General features: G+C 42.0%; 1 protein-coding gene across 3 annotated transcripts in view; it reads left to right on the forward strand.

The window, feature by feature from the left end:
- zmynd10 (zinc finger, MYND-type containing 10) overlaps positions 1-10,241 on the forward strand; it is a 62,074-nt gene extending 51,833 nt beyond the window's left edge. For all 3 annotated transcript variants that reach the window (XM_060835230.1, XM_060835229.1, XM_060835231.1), the window contains exons 9-12: positions 2,873-2,998; positions 4,299-4,420; positions 6,707-6,832; positions 9,900-10,241. In XM_060835230.1, coding sequence (XP_060691213.1) covers positions 2,873-2,998; positions 4,299-4,420; positions 6,707-6,832; positions 9,900-9,978 — 453 coding nt within the window. In that variant the 3' untranslated portion in view covers positions 9,979-10,241. The remainder of the gene's footprint in view (positions 1-2,872; positions 2,999-4,298; positions 4,421-6,706; positions 6,833-9,899) is intronic.
- Positions 10,242-24,173: the final 13,932 nt, after the last annotated feature.

Below are 24,173 nucleotides of genomic sequence, written 5' to 3' on the forward strand. Positions count from 1 at the left end.
GCCATAACATCTCTGCACAGGAATTTAGGATTGCTCAGGAGTGAAAACAGGAAGCACATTTTTGCATAAGGGTAGCAGAAATCTGAAACGTCTCTCTCCTTATCTTCCCTCTCTTCCACCTCCCTTTCTTCCCTATTCCCTTTCATCCCCACTCCCTTTCTTCCTCCCTCCCTTCCAACTCTCCCTTTCTTACCCCCCTCCTTTTCTTCCCCACTTCTTTCTGCCCCACTTTCTTTCTCCCCCTCCCTTTCTTTCTCCCCTTCCTTCCCACTCCCCTTTCTTTTCCACTCCCCATTTCTTCCCCATCCCCCTTTCTTCCCCACCCACTTCTTCCCACCCCCTTCCCCACCCCACCCCTTTCTTCCCCACTCCCTTACTTCCCCACCCTCCTCTCTTCCCTACCCCCTTTCTTCCCCACCCCCCTTTCTAACCGACCCCCTCTCTTCCCCACCCCCTCTCTTCCCCACTCCCCTTTCTTCCCCACCCCCTTTCTTCCCCACCCCCTCTCTTCCCCACTCCCCTTTCTTCCCCACTCCCCTTTCTTCCCCACCCCCTTTCTTCCCCACCCCCTCTCTTCCCCACCCCCTCTCTTCCCCACCCTCTTTCTTCCCCACCCCCTCTCTTCCCCACCCCCTCTCTTCCCCACCCCCTCTCTTCCCCACCCCCTCTCTTCCCTACCCCCTCTCTTCCCCACCCTCTTTCTTCCCCACCCTGTTTTCTTCCCCACCCCCTTTCTTATCCACCCCCTTTCTTATCCACCCCCTTTCTTCCCCACTCCCCTTTCTTCCCCATCCCACTTTCTTCCCCACCCTCATCCCCCATCTTTCTCCCCTTCCTTTCTTTCTCCCCCTCCCTTTCTTCCTCCCTCCCCCACCTCCCTCCCTTCCTAAAACCCCTTTCTTCCCCCCTTCTCTCTCCCCCACCCCCCCCCACACCCCCACGTTTCTTCCTCTCCCTCTCTTCCTTACTTCCCCCCCGTTAAGTTCTTTTTCTCCTGCGATTATTTGTTCTGTGAACAACCAAAATTTTATTTCGCAAATACAGCACAAACAAGCTTTGGAGAAACCGTGAACACTCTTTGCCATGCTTGCGATGCATATCCAGTGAAGCTCTTCCTGAACAAAAGAAGCTGTCCTTCCTTTATATAAATGTTTTACATCACAATTAGCAATGCCCACAAGACAACCTCTAGCCATTCTACCCCCCCCCCCCCCCCCCCCCCCCCCCCCGCCCCCACCACCACAGTCACAGGCCACTCAAGACATAATGCAGTGACCTGACCATCTCCAGAAGCAATGTAATGAAAATCATCCCTTAATGGTCAAATCTGTAGCAAATTGTCTTTTTTTGTAAATATAGGGGAGTAGTCAAATTCCAACTGTAATATTCTTATTGATTTCTGAATAGGGAATGAAAATGTAAATAGTAGTAGATGACAATGTAAATCGCTGTGAATGGCAAGGAAATGGTCATGTAAATGGTTCTGAATAATAGATGATAATGTAAATTCCTTACAATCTATCTGTAAGTCAGAGGCATCCCACCCTAGCCTCGGGACATCCAATTTCCTGCAGGGCAGCAGAGCAAATTAACTCTTTAATATCACACCCCCAGGGGCCTTTCTTCCCCCTCCAACCACCACAGACCTACACACAGACATATGTACACGCAAAGAGTTGAAGGAACTGTTGAAACTTCTATAACAGCAAAGTAATTGAATTTTGTTAAGGTCGACTTGACTAGTGGAACCGACATAGAGGCTGAATAAGTTATCCTCGTTTATGTTAACATTGCATTTTTAATGAATTTAGGATGGCTAACTAGAAATGCCAAAAATTCTCTCCAAATTTCATATTTGCAGTAAGCTGTAGCTGACAGCAGATGGAGGCGTTGGCACTTCTTGTCAGCTGTGCTCATGTGTGGTATTGCCTAGGTTATGTTGTCTGACTCAACAGATTGTTTTTCTTTTAAAAAAGAGCTCTTTTATTTGCTCATGCTGCAGTGGCTATGCCTTTGTTTTAATTATTTGTACCAATTTTTAAAAAACTATATTGTGATATTACATATTGTCATTACATCCACTTCCTTATATTAAAAAAGTAAATGAAATTTCTATCAAATATAACCATAACACATAATCATAAGAAATAGGAGCAGGGTAGACAATTAGGCCCATCAGGTCTGTTCCACCATTCAATAAGATCATGGCTAATCTAACCATGGCCTCAGTTACACTGCCAATCCTCATAACCCTTGTCTTCCTTTGTAGGTCAAATATCTATTATAACTCAGCCTTGACTATCTTTGCTGGGGAAAGAGGATTCTAAAAAGTAACAATTCTGAGAGGAAAAGTTGAGGAAGAATCTCATTTTAAAAGGGAGATCCTTTATTTTAACCTGTTGCCCACTTCTAATTTCCCCCATAATACGAAGCCCTCTTAGAATCTTGAATGTTTCAATGCAGTCACCTTTTATTCTTCTAAATTCCAGTGATTTTAAGCCAATCTGCTTGACTGTAAGCCAGCTCCTTATTCTCAGGAATCAGCTTAGTGAATCTTCTCTCTCCTTAGCAGAGCTGCTCAGACCACATTTCAGAAGCCCAGAATACGCCAAGAGGGCTATTATCAAAATACTACATAGGAGTAGTCACAGTAGAACTGTAGATTCTTCTTTAAAATTCCTTCAGAATATAAACATTGCTGACTGGTTCAGCGTTTATTGTCAAAGACCATTACAGATGGACAAGATATTGGTGAGCTGCCATCTTCACTGGTAGCCACTATTATGAAGAGTCAATAGATTTTGATATTCTGACAGCATGCTCCAACATTTGTGTATTAAATAACTGTGTGATAATTCTTTTTGTTCACTAGCTGCAAAGCTTTCTGACCGAAGTCATCATTGACCAAATACCCAACTTGGTGGAGTTACAACGTTTCCTGGGCCACCTTGCAATGACAGACCCACCTCCAGCAAAGAAAGATTTAATTTTAGAACAGGTCAGTTGCATTCACTGCAATTACAGAGACATCCCGATCTCCCGGAAATATAAAGCATTGAATTGTGTTAGTTCACACAAATAATCTCCCAAAAGCAGCTTCATGAGCAGTTGTTATATAAAAATTACTTAATAATGCCTGAGAACCCACTTAGTCTTCATTTTACCAAATTCTTGGCACAGTTCATGATTCGCCACATGAAAAAAAATTGTTAAACACATTTACTCCTGAATTTTGCAAAAGGTACCTCAATCCTTTCTTTCTCTTTCTTTAAAGAATAGGATGTGGAGAATCACAATCTTAAAATTTTGTCCAAACAAGAAAAGAGGGGACAGGATGCCCTTGGGCAGTCTGTAAAGAATGTATGTCCTAAATTAGAAGTCCTTGAGCACAGAAATATTGGGCCCAACTCACAATAAATCTTAAAATTCCCATTGCAAATGACATCGGGATGTTGTTTAGCTGAACTGTGTGTTTTTTGTCCTCTTCTCTATTTTAGAGACATCGAGTCCTACAGCACAGAGACAGGCCCTTTGGCCCAATGTGGTCCATGCTGACCAAATGTCAGTCGACTCTAACCCCACTTTCCTGTACTTCAGTTTTAGTCTGTTGCAAACACAACTTATTTTTTTCTGAATTTGCCCCATTTGCCTGGATCGTTCTGAACCCAATATTCTTCCTCCTGATATTGTCTCTGTTTTCAGCATTGAATATCGAACCTGAAAGTCAAAAAGACCAAAGTTATTAAATTGGCAAAAGCAATGAACCTTTAATAATGGATTAATTTTAAAAACATAGGACACCATCTTTAGAGTTTTGAGGCTCAAGAATTAAAGTTGTGACATGCACTTCCCAATCCTTGGTTAAATTGTTTCCATCCATCCTCCAGTTTTTATGTAATGATTGTGATCTTCCACAGGGTGGCATTGTGCAATAATTCAGGTAATCCACCCAAGAATTGTTGCATTATACATAGAGTACTAGAGAAGCTCCAGGTTAATTGAAAATGAATACACTCTCTGCAAGAACCTACTCTGTTAATAAGTGAATGTCTGTCCATAAAGAAGCAATAGTTTGGAAGGAGATCAGCGTTCATCCCAAATGCGAGGCACCTGTCTCTGTGATGTGTCCGTAGTTAAAGTACTATTCTGTCTAGTGAATTTTGGGTGCTGTCTTAAAAAGGGCGATGAGTGCAAAATGGTATTGAATAATTGTTGTTCTTTAATAGAGGATATGTAAATAGTCATTTCCTGCTCTGCTACAAATTTTATTTGTGTCTCTTTCTTCATTCCAATATTAGGTCCCTGATATCCGGGATAGGATCATTCGAGAGAATTCTCACAAATGGAAAGCCCTTGCAAAGCACCAAGTGAAAACAGTATTTAACCCTTCTGAGCAGGATTTACGTGAACAAGCCCAGAGGTAAATGAGTGCTTGTTTTCTCACTTGTGAATTCAAGACAAAAAAATTGGTTTCAGTTGAACCTCAAAAAGACTGACTTGGAGAAATAATAGGGATTATATTAAGAAGAACCAGAAGTAGTATGAATGTCCATAATGAAAACAAATACATACTGATACATTATACCAGTAAAGTGGTATTAAAGAGTTGTTTTAGATGTATATTCGCCAAATAGTGAATAAGTCTCACGAAGGCAAGTAGCCATCTTTTGGTTCATACAAGCCACACGTGAGGGGATTTGTTTTACCTTCTGTATAAAATTTTAAGTAATTAAGCACCTTGAATGTATTCTGTAAACTCTCTTATTCCTTTCAAGAACTTTTGTTTCTCACTGAGGTGATGATATTACTTGGAAAATGTGCTGTTCTGTCATTGTAACTACACAAAGTTGGAATTTACCAGTCCCAATTCAGGTACAGTTTAGGTTAGATGTGAAATGATTTGGTACTCTTTCTATCCTAGTCTAACAATGCCTTACACGCAGTCTCAAGAGCACTCCCTAATGCAACATAGCATATTTATTTTCACACTAGCCATTCCTGTGTCATCCTGAGTGCAATTTTTAAAAAGTTTTCACATCGGCATCACATGCTGGAACAGCATTTATTGCCTGTCACTAGTTGCCTTTGAGAAAGTGATGGTGAGCTACCTTCTTGAACCGCTGCAGTCTTTGATGTAGGTACAGTGTTTTTAGAGAAGGAATTCTACAATTTTGGCCCAGTGACACAGAAGGAACGGTGATATATTTCCAAGCCAGAGTGTTGAATGGCTTAGAGGGGAATTTGTAGGTGGTGTTACCATGTAATTTCTGCCTTTGTCCTTCTACATGTTAATGATAGTGGGTTTGAAAGGTACTACGTAAGTAGCTGCAGTGATTTTCTGCAATGTATCTTTTAGGTAGTGCACAGTGTTGCAACTGACAATCAGTGCTTGTAGGGAGTGAATCTTTGTGGATGAGGCATCAACCAAGCAGGCTGTTTTGTCCTCGATAGTGTCAAGCTTCTTGTGTTGTTGGAGCTGCACTCATCTGACCAGGCCAGCACCAAGGAATGATACAGGTTCATGCTGACCAGTAGCTGGGCTGAATCCCTAAAGCTCACTTATTACAAGAGTCTGATATTCACCAAAGTGTTAAGTTTAGATTGAATTTGCACATGAGTCAGAGTCATAGAGATGTACAGCAGGGAAACAGACCCTTCGGTCCAACCCGTCCATGCCTACCAGACATCCCAACCCAATCTAGTCCCACCAGACAGCACCCGGCCCAGATCCCTCCATCCTCACTATCTCCCTGTCCCACCCCCCATCTTACCAGTTTAAATCCTCCCAAGTAGTTCTAGCAAATTTCCCTGCCAGTATATTAGTCCCCTTCCAATTTAGGTCTACCCCAAAAGAGATTCCAATGATCCAAAAGTGTGAATCCTTCTCCCATACATCAGCTCCTCAGCCATGCATTCATCTGCTCTATCTCCCTATTCCTGCCCTCACTAGCTCGTAGTACTGGGAGTAATCCAGATATTACTATTCTTGAGGACCTCCTTTTTAAATTTCTGCCTAACTCTCTGTAATCTCCCTTTAGAGTCTCAACCTTTCCCCTTCCAATGTCATTGGTTCCAATGTAGACAATGACCTCCTGCTGGCCCCTCTCCCCCGTGAGAACATTCTGCACCCTCTCTTAGACATCCTTGATCCTGGCACCAGGGAAACAACACACCATTCTGCTTTTTCTCTGCTGACCACAGAAACATCTGTCTGTACCTCTGACTACAGAATCCCCTAACACAATTGATCTCTTGGAAGCCAACGTACCCCTTGTTGCATTAGAGCCAGTCTCAATACCAGAAACTTGGCTGTTCGTGCTACATTCCCCTGAGAATCAAAATTAAAATGTGAAAACTCTTTGCTTCCCCCTGACATTTATAACCACTGATCTGTGCCAGCCAGGGGAAAAATAAATCTCTTCTGCTAATTGAAGTTCTGTTTGTAGCTGGCCAACTGTAAATAGACAGCATATCCCACTTACAACATCCCAACAAAAACTGTTCTCACTCATCAGTATTATGTCATAAAATATAGGGGTCAGACATGACTGAAGGGTTATAACTATAAAGAACATTGCAACATTGAGCTGTGGGGATTTCAAATTCTGCTTAACTGAGGATCTGAGCATTGTTAATTAATGGCATTGAAGTCAGTGTGCATACGTCAACTGTAGTCTCTCTCTTGACTACCCATTTCCTTGTATAGATTGACAGAAACTTACAATCTGGATGTGATGGAGAATCTGATTCCTGATCGCCCAAAATGTGGATTTTGCGGAGCAGAGGCAACAAAACGGTGTTCCCGGTGCCAGGTTGAGCGGTACTGTCGGAGGTACGCAACTAAAACTTTGGTGGATTCTCATCCTTGTAAAGCCTATCACTATAAGAAAATCAGCAACTGAAAATTAAATAAACGTCCCTTTTTATTGAAAGCTAAATGTCATTTTCATGCAATCTGCCAACTCTCGTATTCCTTTTAAATCAATTTTGTTTCTCACTGAGATGAGGGTTGGCATTTTAACAAATATACTATTCTCCCATTGTAAGCACTCAAAGTGGGAAACCAGCATCCCCAGTTCAAGTGCAGTGTGATTTAGGTGCAAAGTAAAGCTACCTCTTCCCTAGCCCAACAGGATGTTTTGATGTAAATTAAACTTGTTGGTATACTCCCACTTCTCATTTGTTTCATTAAATCATCACCTAAATTCAACTAATCCAATGCTATCCTGTGTATATGATTGCAGGACCAATCCAGCCTCTGTTAGAGCTCCTTCAGCTCAACTTCATGGATTGGGAACTAGTTTGGCGAAATAGAAAACAGTTGCTTTATTCAAGGCATATTTGTGATTGGATCATTTGAGAAAGCCATTATGTTGCAGCCCACTTTTCTGTGACAACTACTTGTATTTATATAGTACCTGTTCCATGTAAAATGTTCCAATATCCTTTTCTGGAATAGGTGCATAAACCAAAATTTGGTGCAAAACCACCTCAGGGAAACATCAGGAAAGATGACCAAAAGCCTGGACAAAAAAAGTATGTTTCAAGGCGCCTCCTTAGCAGGAAGTTGAGGTGTTGAGGTTAAGCAGGGGAATTCCAGAGATTTAGGTATAAGGGAATTGAGGACACAGACACCACTGGTCGAGCAAATCAAATCATGGATGCTCAAGAGACCAAAATTAGATGAGTAATGTTTTCTCAGGGATGTAGGGCTTGAGGAAAAAACACAAATAGGGACAGTCAAGGACACTGAGGAATTTGTAATCGATGTTGCAAATCTTAAAATCAAGGCATTGCTTATCTGGACTTCTGCTCACCAGTAGATCAGTGAGAACAATGGTGATGGATGAATTGGATTTGGTGCCTTGTCTGGATGCAGGCAGCTGAGTTTTGGATGACCTCAAGTTTATGAAGCTAAAAAAAGTGTTGTATTGTGACAAGTCCAATCTAGGGGTAACAAGAACAAGAAAGAGAGTTTCAGCAAGAGATGAGCTAAAGCAGGCCACAAAGCCAGGCAATGTAACATTGGTGGAAATAGGTGGGTTTAATGATAATGGTAATAAGAAATGGTAAGGGGTTCAACTCAGAATCAAATATAACATCGGCTGTGAACAGGCTGGTTTACATAGAACATAGAAAAATACAGCGCAGTACAGGCCCTTCGGCCCTCAATGTTGCGCCGACCAAAGTCTACCTAACCTACACTAGCCCAATAACCTCCATATGCTTATCCAATGCCCGCTTAAATGACCATAAAGAGGGAGAGTTCACCACTGATACTGGCAGGGCATTCCATGAACTCACAACCCGCTGAGTAAAGAATCTACCCCTAACATCTGTCCTATACCTACCACCCCTTAATTTAAAGCTGTGTCCCCTAGTAACAGCTGACTCCATTAACAGAAAAAGGTTCTCCGTGTCTACCCTATCTAAACCCCTAATCATCTTGTACACCTCTATCGAATCTCCCCTAAACCTTCTTTTCTCCAATGAGAACAGCCCCAAGTGCCTCAGCCTTTCCTCATACGATCTTCCTACCATGCCAGGCAACATCCTGGTAAACCTCCTCTGCACTCGTTCCAATGCCTCCACATCCTTCCTATAGTATGGCGACCAAAACTGCACACAATACTCCAGATGAGGCCGCACCAGAGTCTTATACAACTGCAACATGATCTCAGGACTCTGGAACTCAATTCCTCTACCAATAAAGCCCAGTACACCATATGCCTTCTTCACAGCACTATTTACCTGGGTGGCAACTTTCAGAGATCTGTGTACATGGACACCAAGATCCCTCTGCTCATCCACACTACCAAGTAGCCTACCATTAGCCCAGTAATCCATCTTCTTGTTACTCCTACCAAAGTGAATGACTTCACACTTAGATACATTGAACTCCATTTGCCACCTTTCTGCCCAGCTCTGCAATTTATCTATATCCCGCTGTAACCTGCCACATCCTTCTTCGCTGTCCACAACTCCACCGACTTTCGTGCCATCCACAAACTTGCTCACCCAGCTTTCAAGCCCTTCCTCTAGATCACTTATAAAGATGACAAACAGCAATGGTCCCAAAACAGACCCTTGTGGAACACCGCTAGTAACTGCACTCCAAGATGAACCTATTCCATCAACTACTACCCTCTGTCTCCTTCCAGCCAGCCAATTCCTAATCCAAACCTCTAATGCACCCTCAATGCCATACCTCCGTAGTTTTTGCATTAGCCTACCATGGGGTACCTTATCGAACGCCTTGCTAAAATCCATATACACCACATCTACTGCTTTACCCTCGTCCACCTCCTTAGTCACCTTCTCAAAGAACTCAATAAGGTTTGTGAGGCACGACCTGCCCTTCACAAAACCATGCTGACTATCCTTGATCACATTATTCCTATCCAGATGTTCATAAATCCTATCCCTTACAATTCTCTCTAAGACTTTGCCCACAACAGAAGTGAGACTCACAGGCCTATAGTTACTTGGGCTATCCCTACTCCCCTTCTTGAACAAGGGGACCACATTCGCTATCCTCCAGTCTTCTGGCACTATTCCCGTAGACAATGACGACATAAAAATCAAGGCCAAAAATTTAATTTCACACAGATGTCAGGGAAAGGGATAGAGTTAGTAGCTAAGGAGCAGAGTTTATAATTGAGATAGAAAATAGCTTCAGTCTCCCCAACATTTAATTGAAGAGCACAGTGAGATGGAGGTGAAGTGGGAGGTCAGGATGATGTGGAGAGTGAGTGCTTCAGAGGGCAAGGTATGATGACAATCTCTTGGATGTTTACCAGCCATGAAATCCTGATACATGGGATAATAGAGTTCTAAATCTGAGCTGTGCAATGCCTACGTGTATTGCTGATCACCATTTAATTTCTTTTCTTTTCTAGGGAGTGCCAGGTGAAGCACTGGTCAAAACACAAGAAAGCCTGTGACCTGCTGGCTGTTGCGCAAAACAAAACTGAATGAGGAATTAGAAATCAGTTGGTAGAAACCAAGCTGGTGAGCACCTGGCTACTCTGCTACTGGGCACTGAGCCGAATGATACAATCCTGATCTTGACACACTGCATTGATGTGTACTCAGCACTCCAGTTAACATGCAATGTGTGACATTTTGAATGGCCTAACCATACAGAACTTCTGTTTGCTCAGGAGGCTATAATTAAGTACAAGCTAACTGATAGGGATTATTTTAAAAATATAATTTTTTAAACATCTGAAATATGTTATCTCCCATTATTGTACTTTAAATGCTATTTGTCGGTGTGAATGTAGGAGAGTATCCTAACTCATACCTTGAATTTATTGCTGTTACAAGAAAGTTTGTTGAACTAACTGAAAAGTTGCTTTTGGGAAAGTATTCCCTTTTCTTTTTTGGAATTCTTTTTGTGTTTACCTTGTGAAGCCGCATCCTCGGTGATGAACTGCTTGTACTGCTGGTTTTTATAAAGTACCATTTGCAGCCTTTTTCCATGACCTGGATTGGGGTCATACCACCTGCTGTTAGCAAAGTGGGATCAGGAAAATGGAGCTCATACTGAAATGCACAGCATTTGTGCAGAAATACTGTGGAGATCTGATCGATTCAGTTTCTTCCAAACATCAGCATCTTAAGAAACCATGTGAGTAACTCAGTGTCTTTAAAAGCCTGCCTGTGTGATTGCAAGTTTGACTGTCACTGAGTCAGAGTGAAGAAAACAAAGGCTTGCTGGATGTATTCACCAGCTACTACTGAGTTTTTTTAAAAGACCTTCAGTAACAAAGATGCAATTCATAGACAGTAAGCTTGATTTTTAATGTAACAATCATGCATTTTACTGAGATAACCCTAGTATCTTTGTCTTTAGTCCCTCTAGAGAAACATGCTTGTAACAGTCAGTGTGGATGAGTTTTTTTGTTCAATGCCCCCAAGTAAGGGCTATGCTCACCATTGGACTTTTGAAAATTTGGACACAAGCTTCCCATATTTTTCTGAAAGTGTCGACAGGCAAATCTCTCACCGCCCAGACTAAATACAAGACTTGAACCATTGTTTTGTGTGCTTATAAAAGGTTGAATAGTGCATGTTGCAGTTCCAGATATCAGCATTACTTTTTTTTTAATTAGAGTGTTACGATAATTTTTATTTTGAATGTTGTTTATTCAAGTTTTGACTTTGCAATAGAAAGGAATTTACAAATCCATAAAGTTTCAATTGTTTAATGGCAATGTGCTTCAGAGAAAATTTTGCTTTTGACTTTGGTCACCTGTTGTTAGCTTTGCTGACAGTGGCCTTTAATTCTGTGCTGTCTTACTGTCTGTTGTGTAAACTTAACAAAAATGGACTGGATAAAAATGAGTCTATTTCTTAATTGTAAAGTTTTTTTGATGTTGTCCATCACACACCGCCATTCAAAAATTTCTAAGCACAGTTTGTTTCCTGACCTGGCATGCAAAGAGCCAACAGAGAATGCATCACCTTTGATTCTCGCTGCCCCACAACAATTTCATGTACTAAGGAACTTTCACTGACTGGATATGGGACTTCTACTTCTCACCAATCTGATTGGCCACAAATTCCAAAAGCTGTAGTGGATAGGATTGAGAAGACAAGTGATTACAGACATCTAAATCCAAAAGATCAGAAGCAAGTAAATGTAGATATCTTGGGCCAGGGAGAAAAGATTAGGGAGTGTTTACTGAAAAGGAGTGGGGAGGAGGAGGATGAAGGCATCCCCTGCCATTTCACCTGAAACCTCACCAATGTTTCTGGGCTTCACCTTGCTTCTGAATTCCTCCTGCTGGCCTGGCAATTACGGCCACATGAGAAAGAGCTTTGAAGCAGTCCTTTGGCCATGCAAGAGCATTAATTGGGTCAAGAACAAGCTGGTCAGCCTAAGTGAGAGATTACTGGGAAGGCTAACCAAGGTATTTTAAATGTCAAACCAGCCCCCAACCAACAAACAGCTTGCAAACATGCCAGTGGGACAACATTAAATTCTGTCCCCATTTCAAAACTTTTGTGATGACATCAAGTGAAGGACCATTTCTAGTTTTGGTGATAGATTACAATTTCACTTGGAACCAGTTATTTACAAGGATCCAGTAATGTGCAGTTTTCCTTCATTAAAAGCACTTGATGTCACAATCTAGGTGTGTGTGTGTGTGTGTGTGTGTGTGTGTGTGTGTGTGTGTGTGTGTGTGTGTGTGTGTGTGTGTGTGTGTTTAATTTAGATCATGGAGTTCAGGGAAATTTGAGATCTAAGACTCACTTGGGCGTCAGATCACCATGCCACTCAGAAAATAGAAAGTTGGTCTGGTGAAGACAGTTAAAAATCACACAACACCAGGTTATACTCCAACAGGTTTAATTGGAAGCACACTAGCTTTCGGAGCACAACCACCTGATGAAGGAGTGTCGCTCTGAAAGCTAATGTGCTTCCAATTAAACCTGTTGGACTATAACCTGGTGTTGTGTGATTTTTAACTTTGTACACCCCAGTCCAACACCAGCATCTCCAAATCATGGTGAAGACAAGAGCTCATAAATCAGGTCAACAATTTGCACAGTTTCCACTTCCAATATCCTTTTGAAATAAAACCAAAACTCTGATATCTGTGCTAGAACATGTCGGTTTTCTTACCACAAACTGAAAGTACTGTACTCAGTACTTCCCATCTGGTTGTTAAAGCATTGGTTAACAAGCCTGGATTGATATTTTCTTCAGTCGTATGTTCATGATCAAAGGTAAGGAAAACTAGAAAACCACAGGATCACCTTTCACTTTGAGAGTTTTGTAGGTCAGAATCACACAATTGTTTCTTCATGAAAACAAATAACTGTCCCTCTCAAAAATGTTTTGTTATTCTGATTGTCATTACTTATTCTGTACTGCATTTCAGGAAGCCTTGGAAGTTACAGCAGTGTAGCACTACTTTTGGAGATTCAAGTTTGGCTTTTAACAATGTAATATTTGTGTGCAATCAACCCAAATGGGGCCAGCATGTTGGGAGCCCTCCATATCTTGGATAACTATAGTTGGTACATACTTTTTGATGCAGTTGCTCAGGATTTTTACATTGATCCTTTGTTTTATTGATAGCGTCAGTCAGAGTTCCACTACTCTTGTGTGACGGTGATTAAGTAAACTGACCAGATACTGGGCCTCTGCCTTGCGCAATTCCCTATGTTTCCCAGTCAACTGCTGAGCTGAAGCCTGATTCCACAAAGTTCTGGTCAGTCAGGGCCCAGGCCTGATGATGATTGCAGAGAAGACCTTGGCACAGAAATTGACCTTTCCACCCATACATAGGATGGTCTCTGTTTTCATGAGGCCCAGGAAGGGGAGAAAACCAGGAAAGAAAAGAGAATGTGTAAAGGACTGCATTTTGGCAGACTACCCAAATCCATCACTTAAGGCATAGAACCACTTTAAGCAAGATCGCAAATTAAATCGACTAACATTCACCCCACCCATCCTCTAGTCACTGCATTACGTCACTGCAATGTTCCGTTTGGATCTTATTTGAATTTATGGTCTCTGTTTAAACAATGATATAATGAGTCATTCAATATGTATATATAATTTTACTCTTCCTTCAAAAATCTTTTGGCAGCCCAAGTACTCTTGAGATGTTGGATGGAAAAAAAGAATGCTGGAGAAGTTGCAGATGCTGGGGATGGGGGCCAAATAAATATAAAACTAAATATCCTACAGAAAAGAAAAAGAGGTAGTAAAAGGGGAATGAGGAAAAGACAGTACAAAAGTGATCAAAGTACTAGGAACGCAGAACAAATAAAACAGAAATGTCATGTATAAACTCATGAATATCCTCCATCTATTACTGTTTTGTCGTCACTGCGAATTGAATAGTGTGGGTTGTCCTGCTTTCTGATTCCATTGTCAATTGCTGTAATGATTATTGAGGAACCCCAAGAATTCTGAGATAAAAAGGATTTTTGTAGGAAAACACCTATATTCAAATAACCAGTGAGACTACTTTTAACAAGTTCAATTAGTAATATGGACTGAGCTGCTGAACAGCTGCTTGTGAAGGTGACTGGGCATAAATTGTTTATAAGTAATTTCTGAGACCATGTTGTGATTCAGTATCAACTGCAGAATGTGCAACATCCAAACAGTTACTAACTTGTGAAAATTAAAATTAATCTATGTAAAAAGGCTAGTTTCCTTTTCAACTTTGTTTTGGACTGGCCAGACCACTCATAACATTGTTAAACAGGCAGTCCTAGACCTAACTTTGCAATTCGTTTTGGTAAATGTACAGTGAAAATTACCTGGAGTAAGATAGCTAGGTTGACTACTAGATTTTAAAATAAATAAATTTATTGCAAGATTACACAATGAAACACAAAGAACAGAATAAAGAACCCCTACAAAACTCAACCTATCCAGCCAGACTTAGTTATGCTGTTCCGAATACACACAACAGATCCAATGAGCAAGCTCCCTTTAAAAACCAGTGTAAATAGAACACATGCATACAAGCTGAAGCTGAATGGAAGAAAAGAGAGAGAGTTTCCACACAGCTCCCTGTTGAATTTCCCAGTTCAAGACTGAATTAAAAACAGCTTAGCTTAGCTAAAGAGCTTACCACTCCCCTTTCACTATGCAGGTCACTTCTGAAGCATGACCACTTTGGCCTGAAGTCTCATGTGTTTACATATAAACAAACAGCCTCTCAAAATCCTTTTCATCTCTCTAACAAACAAAACTAACTTTGTGACAACTTCCTCCTCTTCCTGCCCACATTCTGACTTTTGCTGGAACAAATTACAACCCTCTAGTATTTTGTATTGGTGACCTTTATTCATATATGCGCCAGCACAGGATGTTCACTTGTAGAAGGCACCATGTCCAAATCATTACTTAATCTTGTCTGGCGTGTCCTTTCCAGGAACATTACTGGATCATGGACAACTGCAGAACCTTCTCACTTTCTTTTCCCTCATTACCTCAGACCAAGTTGATACTGTTGCTATTGTAATGAAAGCAAGTTGCATCGAAGTTGTAACTGAATCTCCAGCAGTAGGTGACAACAATGAGAGAGGGCTGAACATGTGGGAAATCGTGTCTCACTAATTTAATAGAGTTTTTTGAAGAAGTGGCAAACAAGATTGATGAAGGCAGAGTGGTGGATATTGTCTATATGGACTTCAGACAAGGCATTTGACAAGTCTCCGCATGGTAGACTGATTTACAAGGTTAGATCACATGAATCTAGGGAGAGATAGCTATTTGGATACAAAATTAGCTTGAAGGTGGGAGACAGAAGGTATTGGTCGAGGATAAATCGTTTTAGCTTTATTGTCACATGCACTTGAGTACAGTGAAAAGTTTACAGTTACCGCATTACAGTACCACCATAGGTACAAAAGTACCTAGGTACAAATATTTAACATCAGAATATTTAGAAGCATAAAAAAGAAAAGTAAAGAAATAAGTAGTCTAGAATTATAGGTCATAGGAATAAATTAGAAAAATAAGAAAGTTAAAAAATTCCGATTATCAGTCTTTCCAACCCAGTCCATGCCAGCACCTCGCCTCAAGTGTGACCTCCAGTGCTACTTGCACTGAAGCCACCAATGTAGGAATTGCTGAACTTTAGGTGCCATCTGATTGCCGCTGGGCCCAATCTGCTGTCAATGCTGTACCTAGACTTGACCCACAAACAAGAATCCCTGTTTCTGCTGCCAAGCCAGGCTGCCACTGGGCCACGAGTTCTCACTTCAGCTACAGATGTCAACTTGTTGGCACCGCCATCTTGAAGACTCCGGTGTCATCATCCCCAATCGCTAAAGGAGCTTTGCTGCCACCGGCCCTAAACACTTGCAGAATGACCTCCCCACTGCTATAAGCCCCAAACACCATGAGTATGACTGCCCTAGGCCCCAAACTCTGCGAGTATGACCTCCCCACTGCCATAGGCCCCAAACTCTGTGAGAATGACCTCCTCACTGCCATAGGCCCCAAACTCTGTGAGAATGACCTCCTCACTGCCATAGGCCCCAAACAGCCATAGGCCTGAAATGGCAGGAGAATGTACTCGTTGCCACTGCCTCTGATCACCCTGAGAATATCCTCACTGCTGCTGCTTCCGCCTCATATTGCCAGGAGAAGCCTGGAAAATTTCATCACTGCTGCTCCAGCGCTGCCAACCATCCTGCCACAGGAAAAAAAAGGGCAAAAGATATTAAAAATAAAGCAAAAGAAGAGAGCAGCAGCAAAAGTAAAGCAAAGACAGAAAGCAGATGGGTCGCTGGCAAGAGCCCCGCATGTGGCCCTGTTACTCTGCTGCCATCTTGCACTGGTTGATTTTCGGACTGGAGGCCAGTGACCAGCAGGAAGGATGGGTGCTGGATTCACTGCTTTTTGTCATTTATATAAATGATTTAGATGTAAATATGAGAGGAATGGTTAGTAAGTTTGCAGATGACACCAAAATTGGTGGTGTAATGGACAGCCAAGAATATCGTATTGGAGTATAACAGGACCTTGATTAGGTAGGGCAACAGGCAGAGGATGGCAGATGGAGTTTAATTTAGATAAATGAGAGATGCTGTGTTTTGGTAAGGCAAATCAGGGCATATCTAATGGTAGGGTCCTGAGGAATGTTGCTGAACAAAGAAACCTTGTGGTACAAGTTCATAATTCCTTGAAGGTGGAATCACAAGTAGACAAGGTAGTGAAGAAGGTATTTGGCAGACTTACCTTTATTAGTCAGTGCATTGAGTGTAGGAGTTGGGATGTCATGTTGTGGCAGTACAGGACCTTGGTTAGGCCACTTTTGGAATACTGCATTCAATTCTGGTTATAGGAAAAATGTTGTTAAACTTGTAAGGGTTCAGAAGAGATTTACAAGGATGTTGCTGGAACTAGAGGGCTTGAAATATAGGAAGAGACTGAAAAGGCTGGGGCTATTTTCCCTGGAGGATCAGAGACCGAGGGTTAACCTTTTGGAGTTTTATAAAATCATGAGGGGCATGGATAAGGTGAATAGCTAAGGTCTTTTTTTCAGATGCCTTTTATGAAAAGGAAGAGTTTAGAGCGATATGGGCCAAGTGCAGGCAAATGGGATTAGATTAATTTAGGATATTTGGTTGGCATGGGGGAATTGGATCGAAGAATCTGTTTCCATGCTTTACATCTCAATGAGTCAATAAGTTTCGTGTTACTCTGAGATAAAAACAAAATGCTGGGAGTACTCAGGATATCATGTCACAGAAGAATTCAAGAGACTTTTTAAAATTGATTATTATATATAAACATTATATAAACTTCAGCAAGGCATTTGATAAGGTTCCCATGGTAGGCTCATTCAGAAGGTCAGGAGGAATGGGATACAGGGGAACTTAGCTGTCTGGATACAGAATTGGCTGGACAACAGAAGACAGCGAGTGGTAGTTGAAGGAAAATATTCTGCCTGGAAGTCTATGGTGAGTGGTGTCCCACAGGGCTCTGTCCTTTGGCCTCTACTGTTTGTAACTTTTATTAATTACTTGGATGAGGGGATTGAAGGATGGGTCAGCAAGTTTGCAGACGACACAAATGTTGGAAGTGTCATTGACAGTGTAGAGGGCTGTTGTAGCCTGCAGCGGGACATTGATAAGATGCAGAGGTGGGCTGAGAGGTAGCAGATGGAGTTCAACCTGTATAAATGTGAGGTGATGCATTTTAGAAGGTCGAATTTGAAAACTGAGTACAGGATTAAGGATAGGATTCTTGGCAGTGTGGAGGAACAGAGGGATCTTGATGTGTAAGTATATAGATCCCTTAAAATGGCCACCTAAGTGGACAGAGTTGTTAAGAAAGCATATGGTGTTTTGGCTTTCATTAACAGGGGGATTGAGTTTAAGAGTTGTGAGATCTTGTTGCAGCTCTATAAAACTTTGGTTAGACCGCACTTGGAATACTGCGTCCAATTAGGGCGGCATGGTGGCACAGTGGTTAGCACTGCTGCCTCACAGCGCCAGAGACCCGGGTTCAATTCCCGCCTTAGGCAACTGACTATGTGGAGTTTGCACATTCTCCCCGTGTCTGCGTGGGTTTCCTCCAGGTGCTCCGGTTTCCTGCCACAGTCCAAAGATGTGCCACTCAGGTGAATTGGCCATGCTAAATTGTCCGTAGTGTTAGGTGAAGGGGTATGGGAGGGTTGCGATTCGGCGGGTCAGTGTGGACTTGTTGGGCCGAAGGGCCTGTTTCCACACTGTAGGTAATCTAATCTAATTCTGGTCACCCTATTATAGGAAAAATGTGGATGCTTTGGAGAGGGTTCAGAGGAGGTTTACCAGGATGCTGCCTGAACTGGAGGGCTTATCTTATGAAGAGAGGTTGACTGAGCTCAGACTTTTTTCATTGGAGAAAAGGAGGAGGAAAGGGGACCTAATTGAGGAATACAAGATAATGAGAGGCATAGATAGAGTCGATAGCCAGAGACTATTTCCCAGGGCAGAAATGGCTAACACGAGGAGTCATAGTTTTAAGCTGGTTGGAGGAAAGTATAGAGGGGATGTCAGAGGCGGGTTCTTTACACAGAGAGTTGTGAGAGCATGGAATGCATTGCCAGCAGCAGTTGTGGAAGCAAGGTCATTGGGGACATTTAAGAGACTGCTGGACATGCATATGGTCACAGAAATTTGAGGGTGCGTACATGAGGATCAATGGTCGGCACAACGTCGTGGGCTGAAGGGCCTATTCTGTGCTGTACTGTTCTATGTTCTATTACATTTACAGGTGCATATGTGTCTGGGCTGATATTAAGCTATTAAGGTCAAGAATGTGGTGCTGGAAAAGCACAGCATGTCAGGCAGCATTGGTGGAGCAGGAAAATTGACATTTCAGGAAACCCAAAACCTCGATTGTCCTGCTCCTCGGATGCTGCCTGACCTGCTGTGCTTTTCCGACACCACTCCCTCACCTCTAATCTCCAGCATCTGCAGTTCTCACTTCCTCCTTTTCATTAAGCTATTAAGCACACTTCTCATAGACTGTCATGCTTCATGTGATCTCTTAAGGTTGGGTATCTGATATTTATATATGATACAGTGACAATATCATTTAATGTATTGAAGTTATTTTGACATACCCACTATGAGATATAACACAAGCAGGTCCTTTAAAAAAAATACCCAGAAGATTAAATACTTTTGCCTTCTTTATACACCATTGCACTTCTCCACACATCCCTCCACCAAAACCTAGCGTACAGTTGCAGTATCACTTCCTGCATCTCACAGTTCTCACTTTGAGGTTAACACAATAGGGAAGTGCTGACTGAGGCTTACACTTCAGTCTGTGTTGGAGCAACAATCCTTTCGATGAGACACTGACCTGAGGAACTCACTTGGGACTCGATAGCTCGAATCTCATGACTTATGCATCAGCATTCTTCTCACAACTGATATGACTACAAACAGATAATCGGATTATTTACCTGTTTGGAGAAATTTTGGCATTTTCCAACAATTGTAATTACACTTGTAAAAGCAGCACACAGAAAATTTGGAAAGTGTTATGTTAATACAGGGTGCATGAATAATGAGACTATATGATTCTTCCACCATTTAGAAGATGAGAATTTAAATCGCAGAATAACACTTCATCTCTTCCATCTGGACTAAGAATGGAATGGAAAAGTGGATGCAGAGGCCTGGGAAACTGCATTAACGAGATCTGTGGGTGGGGACCTAGACTCTCAGGCAAAGATTTCTTAAGATATATGAGACTAGTTTTGAGAAGATTTGTAGCTCAGGTTGAGGTTCTGGATGTAGGTTTGCTCGCTGAACTGGAAGGTTTGTTTTTTCTTAAAGTTCAGTCAACAAACCTACATCCATATATGAGAGAAGCTTAGGGATGGATAAGTCTTGGAGGAGGTGATGCAGAATAATTTCTAAGGAAATCTATCACATGGGAAGCAGTGATTCTTTGCCAACTGGATCCTTTCATACTCAATGCAGGTTCTTCATGCAAAAATAGAAAATATAACCTCATTGACATACCTATTTTACCATATTTATTCTTGAGATGGGATGTTTTTGGCATGAGCTGTTTTTACGACCTATCTCTGAATACTCATAAAGCCCATGATGGTGAGCCACCTATTTGAATACCATAGACTCCCTACAGTGTGGCTGCAGGTCATTCAGCCCATTGAGTCCACATGAACCCTCTGAAGAGGAGCCTACCCAGACCTGTCCCATTCCTGTAACCCGGCATTTCCTATGGCTAATCTGCACATCTTTGTGACTGTGGGAAGAAACTGGAGCACCCAGAAGAACCTCACGCAGAAACAGGGAGAAAGCATAAATTCCGCACTGACAATTTGCATGAGGCTGGAATCAAACCTAAGTCCCTGGCACTGTGAGGCAGTAGTGCTAATCACTGAGCCACTGAGCCACCCCAATATAAATGAATGTCTTGTCTCGCCATTTTGAGAGGGCAATAAAGAGTCAACCAGAGCCAGATTAGATAAGAACAGTGAAGGACGTTAGTGGATCTCTGGTTTTTATGACAGTCCAATAGTTTTGTGGCAACTATCACTAATATAGGCTTTTATTCCAGATTTATTTCATTAAACTAAAATTTCTCCTGATCCCACATTGTGTTTGAACTTTCCAGAGCTCTGGTTGGTCTACTAACGTGCTACCATATGCCATGCCAAGATTTTTAAAAAGATATATTGTTGTGTATTACTGCTACTCATGATCTGCTAGCTCAGCAGTTCACAGAATAGGCTCAATTCAGTCTACTTCGGGCCTGGATTTGGCCATGGATTTGGCCATGGATTTGATTATCACTACATGGATACTCTCAACACTTTCCATGGAGTGATTTTGCTCGCATTGATCCTGATGACTAAATCTTGATAGTAAGATGGTCCAATGCTGTGGCTTATGCTACTATCAAGAACCAATTGAGTCATCAGGATCAATGCTGGCAACGTCACTCCACTGAAATCGATTGTTTGACATTTCATGGTCAATCTTTAGGACTCAATCCATATTCTTCTGCTATAATTTGTGCGAAGATTTGTAGCTCGGGTGCTCGTTGTAGTGGTTCTGTTCGCCGAGCTGGAAGTTTTGGTTGCAAACGTTTCGTCCCCTGGCTAGGAGACATCATCAGTGCTGTGGAGCCTCCTGCGAAGCGCTTCTTTGATGTTTCTTCCGGTATTTATAGTGGTCTGTCCTTGCCGCTTCCGGGTGTCCATTTCAGCTGTCCGCTGTAGTGATTGGTATATTGGGTCCAGGTCGATGTGTCTGTTGATGGAGTTTGTGGATGAATGCCATGCCTCGAGGAATTCCCTGGCTGTTCTCTGTCTGGCTTGCCCTATGATAGTAGTGTTTTCCCAGTCGAATTCATGTTGCTTGTTGTCTGAGTGTGTGGCTACTAGGGATAGCTGGTCGTGTCGTTTCGTGGCTAGTTGGTGTTCATGTATGCGGATTGTTAGCTGTCTTCCTGTTTGTCCTATATAGTGTTTTGTGCAGTCCTTGCATGGTATTTTATAAACTACATTAGTTTTGCTCATGTTGGGTATTGGCTCCTTTGTTCTAGTAAGTTGTTGTCTGAGCGTGGCTGTTGGTTTGTGTGCCGTTATGAGTCCTAAGGGTCACAGTAGTCTGGCTGTCAGTTCTGAAACGCTCCTGTTGTATGGTAGTGTGGCTAGTCCTTTTGGTTGTGGCATGTCCTCGTTCCGTGGTCTATCTCTTAGGCATCTGTTAATAAAGTTGCGCGGGTATTCGTTTTTGGCAAATACCTTGTATAGGTGTTCCTCTACCTCTTTTCGCAGTTCTGGTGTACTGCAGTGTGTTGTAGCTCTTTTGAATAGTGTCCTGATGCAGCTTCGTTTGTGTGTGTTGGGGTGGTTACTTTCATAGTTTAGGACTTGGTCTGTGTGTGTTGTTTTCCTGTGTACCCTTGTGGTGAATTCTCCGTTCGGTGTTCTCTGTACTATCACGTCTAGGAATGGGAGTTGGCTATCCTTTTCTACTTCTCTCGTGAATCGGATGCCTGTGAGTGTGGCGTTGATGATCCGGTGTGTTTTTTCTATTTCCGTGTTTTTGATGATTACGAAAGTGTCATCGACATATCTGACCCAGAGTTTGGGTTGAATTTGTGGTAGGGCTGTTTGTTCTAACCTTTGCATAACTGCCTCTGCTATGAGTCCCGAGATTGGTGATCCCATGGGTGTTCCGTTGATTTGTTCGTATATCTGATTGTTGAATGTAAAGTGTGTAGTGAGGCATAAGTCCAGTAGTTTAAGTATGCCGTCTTTGTTGATACGTTCCGCCTCCTGGTTTCTGTTATGTATGTCCAGTAGGTTGGATATTGTTTCTCTGCTATAATGCTTCAAATGTGACTTCTGGCATCAAATGCGATTGCCTGGAATTATGAGAGTGGCGTGTCCAGTTACAGAAACAGACCCTTTGGTCCAACTCACCCGTGCCGACCAGATATCCTAAATTAATCTAGTCCCATTTGCCAGCAGTTGGTCCATATCCCTCTACATCCTTTCTATTCATGTACCCATTATGACGGTGCTATCACTTTAAAAAGGTTATTTTGTCCTTGGTTTTTTTTTCAGAGTGGTCATAAAGGCAGATGTGCCAAAATATCCACTTTAACAATTCCCAGTTCTCTCTGTTCAGGTTTTTCCTAGTTTGGTTTAGTTGGGAAGCTGCTGGGATAGCTGTAGCTGAAACTTGCTGCTGTGCAAAAAAGTTTCATGCTTCAGCAGATGATCCCTGACTGACTTCCCTCTCTGAAATCCCTCCTGCCTGTAAGAACCTGTGTTTGAATTTACCTTTTACCAAAAGGTGTGTTTCTGGGATGTTATGGAATTGGAACAGCTCCTGGGTCTGTTAAGTTTTCCAATAGTTACATTATTCTAAATTATGTTTTGTTTTGTTTGTGTTTAAATAAACTCTGTTTACTTAAATCTGACTGTTTGACCAGCTGTATCACACCTGGAATATTCACTTCACAGTCTGTCTTTAAAATAAGAAAAAGTTAGAGTCTAGGCTACTTTCTTAAAATATTTTGAAAGTGTCTGGCCTGGTCCGTACACCATTCAGAATGCCTTTTAAATCTTGTAATTGTACCCACTTCTACCACTTCATCGGCAGCTCATTCCAAACAGGCACCACCCTCTGCGTGAAAATGTTGCACCTTGGGTCCCTTTCATATCTTTGCCCTCTCACCTTAAACCTATGCCCTTCAGTCTTGGACTCCCCTACACTGGGAAAAAGACCTTAGCTATTCATCCTTTCTGTGTCCCTCATGATTTTATAAACCTCTCTAAGGTTATCCCGTAAACTCCGACGCTCCATGGAAAATAGCCCCATTGCATTCAGCCACTTCCTATCGCTCAAAACCCCCAACTTCGGCGACATGCGTGTAACTCTTTTCTGCACCCTTTCAACACCTTTTCTATGGCAGGCAGACTAGAATTGAATGCAGTATTGCAAATGCGACTATGACAGCCAAAAGCAAAAAATCAGCTCTTCCATCATCACCCAGTGCACAATCAGCTGAAGTCTGGACAAAATCATTCAACTTCCTTCAGTTTGCAAAACACGAATACACAGAATCCTGAGGGAGAGCACAAAATTAACCGCAACGTATTTTCAGATTTTGACCAAGTTATGGTTGATGAAATCTGGTAATTATGTTAGCATGGGGAAGATATGAATCATGCAGATCCCCAATGCTAAGAATGTAATTTTGAATTTCACAATGCACATTCCAATCTGCTAATGCAAATAATGTCTGTGCACAACAACTCTGGCCTATTCCCATGCCTTAATTGGTATTCTCTGCTCTTTCACAGCGTAGAAAGTTTGTAACTGCACTTTATAACATTGTAAAAGAGGCAGAGAAAAAGAGTTTTTCCATGCACATAAGTTACCGCAATGCAGTCAGTGGTAGCACTGAGCAATATGTCACTGAAGGTAGCAAGTCTACATTCAGCCTGTCCATTGAGAATTATTTGATTATAGTAAAGGTCCTATATACCTGTTGTCTATGAATAGCCTTGAATGTGAGTCCACGTTTGGCTGTAAAGAGTTCTAATTGAGTGTTGAGATACTAATGGGAAGTTACAGGCAAAGAAATTGTTTACGTGTTAACATGTTAACGCTTTGACCTGTCAGCATCATCCCCCACC

This window comes from Hemiscyllium ocellatum, chromosome 14, assembly GCF_020745735.1.
Source record: "Hemiscyllium ocellatum isolate sHemOce1 chromosome 14, sHemOce1.pat.X.cur, whole genome shotgun sequence".
NCBI lineage: Eukaryota > Metazoa > Chordata > Chondrichthyes > Orectolobiformes > Hemiscylliidae > Hemiscyllium > Hemiscyllium ocellatum.